This window comes from Sminthopsis crassicaudata, chromosome 4 (assembly GCF_048593235.1).
Source record: "Sminthopsis crassicaudata isolate SCR6 chromosome 4, ASM4859323v1, whole genome shotgun sequence".
NCBI lineage: Eukaryota > Metazoa > Chordata > Mammalia > Dasyuromorphia > Dasyuridae > Sminthopsis > Sminthopsis crassicaudata.
Window position 1 is genome coordinate 5,555,397 of NC_133620.1, and position 4,146 is coordinate 5,559,542.

General features: G+C 50.5%; 1 protein-coding gene across 5 annotated transcripts in view; it reads left to right on the forward strand.

Moving 5' to 3' along the window:
* The window catches only part of NEXN (nexilin F-actin binding protein), a 35,236-nt gene that overhangs the window by 27,407 nt on the left and 3,683 nt on the right, over nucleotides 1-4,146 (forward strand). For all 5 annotated transcript variants that reach the window (XM_074265624.1, XM_074265622.1, XM_074265625.1 and 2 more), the window contains 2 exons: nucleotides 1,048-1,269; nucleotides 3,768-3,953. In XM_074265624.1, coding sequence (XP_074121725.1) covers nucleotides 1,048-1,269; nucleotides 3,768-3,953 — 408 coding nt within the window. The remainder of the gene's footprint in view (nucleotides 1-1,047; nucleotides 1,270-3,767; nucleotides 3,954-4,146) is intronic.

Genomic DNA, 4,146 nt, shown 5'->3' on the forward strand with positions numbered 1-4,146 from the left:
CTTACTTTTCTGCCTCCCCTGAGATGGGTCCAAATGTTCTGTCTCCTCCATGTAAGCCTTGCAAACATCAGGGGCTTGGATCGGGTGGCCAGCCCTCCCCAGGGCGATCATATAACAAAGAGGCATTTTTGAGAAACTGCGGCACATCTGGTTGGTATATTGGGGAAATCTGGAGCCCCCGCATTGTGTAAGTGGGCGAGTCTTGCTCTTCTTGGGCGTCGTGCCCGACACCGGTGATTTTGTTCCTCCTCTGATTTCTGGCCAGGGTCATTCTGCCTGGGTAGCTTGTGGTAGCAGTTGTGTGCGCTGCCTCCCCAGCAGATGAGGGAGGACTCTCCACGCTTGGGGGTGTTCATTCATTTCTGACCGTGCAGCCGCCATGTCCCGTTCATGTACCACACGTGCACTTACACCTAGTTTGGTGAGCCATGTCCCAATCATTGGCACACTTAGTACTTTCTCCAAACTCCAATAATAATGGGAAAATTCTAATTTTGAGAAAATGAGTGTGCTTTAGATAGGTTTGTGCAGATTTTTAAAAAACTATATAGTTGAATATTCCAATATTAGGTGCATTTAAAAAACAAAATTTGAAAAAAAGTAAAAACTACATTGTAAGTGGGGTAAAAAAAGCAACCCCATCCAAAGTCCCGATTGCCGGCAGTAACGGCTTGTTTCTATAACCTCTTGCGCAGACTCCTTCAATATGATCGATCTCTTTTGATCCATACAGCAGTTTTATGAAGAGCTATTCTCATCTTCCACTGATTTGGGCACTACTTTTAAAAGGGAGTAGTGGTGGTGGGGAGGGTTCAGAGGAAAGGGTTGTAGAGTAAGAGACAAATAGCACCAATAGAACTTTAAAAAATTAGCTATCGGCATGAAAATAATCTACTTTCTAATGGATGTTCTTTTATAGTAAAGTGTTCAATTTTGGTTAAAAATGGGAAGTTAAATTTGTTTCAGGTAGGTTAAAATAATTCTATTGTATGAAATTATATGGTAATATTGTTTCCAATCATCTCATAAGATTTAAATTTTTTCAAGGACGAGGAGGAAACGGAAACCTTTGAACTTAGCAGGGAGTATGAAGAATTAATTAAATTAAAAAGGAGTGGTTCTATACAAGCTAAGAACCTAAAAAGCAAGTTTGAAAAAATTGGGCAGTTGTCTGAAAAGGAAATACAGAAAAAGATCGAAGAAGAGCGAGCTAGAAGACGGGCAATTGATCTGGAGATTAAAGAGCGAGAAGCAGAGCATTTTCACGAGGTAAGTCTTCACACTGGGCCTATGGGCACAAGCTCTTCACCGAGTCAATGTTCTGGGGAGGGGGCACAGCGAAGGGATCGGAGACCCCAAGTGAGAAACCTCAGGTCGTTCTCCATCTGTCCCACTCACTGCCTGGGGCTCAATCTGGGTCAAGTGATTGGCGTCGGGTGCACAATGGACCTCCCACTTTCCGCTTGTCCTGCTCCTGCGGATTCTATGAGCGATGTCCTTCAGAATGATCTCCATTCCTAGTGTAAAGTGCAGAGAGCTGGCTGGACAGTCCCTTCCCAAAGCCCCTCTGAGCCCCGAGGGAGGGAGGGGGTCAGCAACAGCCTGCACCTTAAGGGCCAGTGACAAGATGGGGATGTTTGCCCCAAAGGATCATGACTGGGGAGGAAAGCAATCACGACAGCTGTCCTTGGGAAAAGGGTCCTATAGTTTAGAGCTGGAAGGGCCCCAAGTCAGACCCCACCAAGGTCTCAGAATCCAAATCTCATCAGTTTCTATTATACAATGGGAGGAGTGACAGGTGTAGACGCTTGCCTGAGCCCAGCTCTGGAGACAGAAAATTGTCCCTAAATAAAAGCTCTTCCTGCCAAATGAAGGTTTGATCCAAGAGGCAAAAGGGAGTCAGATCAAGGGGAATGACTTGGGCCCGACTCGTGATTTAGGAATATCACACTGGCAACTGCATGGAGGAAGGGCTGGGGCCAGGAAGCTGTGATCCCCAAGGGTGGAAGGGCTGGGGTCGGGAAGCCGGGGTCCATGAAGCCCTCGCTTCAGGAGGTGGCCATGCGCGGAGAATCACATTAATGGGACAGACTCTAGAGGAGAGCTGGGACCCGGTGAGTAACTAGAAATGGGGGATGGAGAGAAAGCCAGGGCAATGGCTGTGGAGCAACATCGGGGGAAGCCAAGCAGCTCCCCAGCAACCACCTCCCTTCGCCGCTGGGGGGCTTTGGGCTTCTCAGGGATCCTCCCCGCCTTGACGTACTCCTCCCAGTTATCCTGTACCCGTGTCTGCTTTCTGACTGACAAGGAGCAGACCCCACCCCATGTATTTGGTGCTGGCTGTTGGGAACCTGGACCAGTACTGGGCCTGCCAAAGAGCTGGCGATGAGTGCCAAGTGGGGAGTGCAGTTGGGAGGCGCTGAGGCAGAGATTTAGGGTGGCTAAGTCAGGGGTTCCCGGCACTGAGTGCGTGCAGACACAGGGGTGGGGGGTGGATGGGAGTCAGGAGACATTGGTCCCGAGCTGGGGTCTCATGAGGGCAGTGACCGTGTGTGGAAAGGTCACGAAGGCCAGGATCTAGCCCATGAGTCAGGCGGCCCACAATGGCGTCAAGGTCACAGCCAACAGCGACGACGCAGCAGGGAGGGAAGAGGGACCGAGAAGTGGCCAAATGGCTTCTGGGCTGGCCAGTCAACTCTGGAGCCGATGTGGCGGCTGAGAAGTAACACAAGGGCAGATCAGTAACAAAGATGGCTGTTATGAAACAGAAGTGGAGGATGGAAGTGGAGGATGGGGTGTGTGTGTGTGTGAGGCTCAGAGCCAGGACTGCTGGGGTGACCTGCTGGACAAGGAGGGGATGGGAGGAAGCGTCAGAGTACCAAGTGATGACTTAGCCCAAGCGCTAAACTTGCAGAATATACTAAGAATGTTTTCAGCATTGGGAAGGAGCATTAGTTCACGTCTTGTGGGAAGATCAAGTAGGATCTTCTTAGAAGAGAGGTGTGAGAACGGTTTGAAGTGTGGCCTTGAGATGCGTGGCTGCTGCAGTCCCTCCATCCGTGTCCCCACAACCTTTCTGGAGACTGGTGCACTTACCCTGAAGTGGGAGGGGTACCCAGGCCGCACTAGGGCTTTTCACTTGCCACTGTACACTTTTACTCCTCACTCCTTCCCCTTTCCTGCCTGTCCTGCAGGTGCTAAGTAACTCAGGTAGATTAGGGGGAGATCATCTTGGTCTGAGCCTTGGAAGCAGAGGACCTTTATTTTCTCCCCCATAAAGTGACTCACGAATGGGAAGTTCTTCCTGATTCCCCGGGGCTGAGGTTCTCAAAATCACGACCCTGTGATTTCTTCAACTAGTCTGTGAAACGACCACCTCTGCCTTTCACTGCACCTTGGAGCTCTCAAAGCTTGAACCAACCCCAGCTGCTGGAAGTGTTTTGCTTTATCAGGCTATTGGGTCATAATTACACCTCCACAATCAGTTTCTAGTCATGTTTTGGATTGCTAGGAGCATATTTAAAGTAATGTGAATTTGAGTTGGGCAGCAGACATAAATGAAGCAGATGCAGGCCTGGTTTCTGTGGTGATGAGGGGACTGCCCATGGGGGGCCATCTTTCACCTGGAGCTGAGGCGCCTGGGGTCTCCTCAGAGGCTTTGAGTTGGTGCTATTCTCCTGAGGAACAAAGATCCTCATCTTTCCTGGAATGACTGGGGTCTTAATAATAAATTGAATTCTGACTCCCATTTGGTCACACGCCCTCAGGAAGATGACGTCGACGTGAAGCCGGCCCAGAAGAGCGAGGCGCCCTTCACTCACAAGGTCAACATGAAGGCGCGTTTTGAGCAGATGGCCAAGGCCAGAGAAGAGGAGGAGCAGCGGAGGATCGAGCAGCAGAAGCTGCAGCGCATGCAGTTTGAGCAGGAGGAGATCGATGCGGCTCTCCAGAAGGTCAGGATCCCCCCCCTGCCCCCTTTGTCACGCCTGAGCCCGAGCGCCCCCAGATTCCCAGAACAAGGCCAGGCTTCCCTCTCACATCTCCTGGGTGGGCCACAGACTTAACCCGGCTTTGTAGACCCCGATTCTGGTCTAAGGCCAGGTCTCTGACTCTCCCAGCTTGATGCAGTCTTTAGAATAACACAAG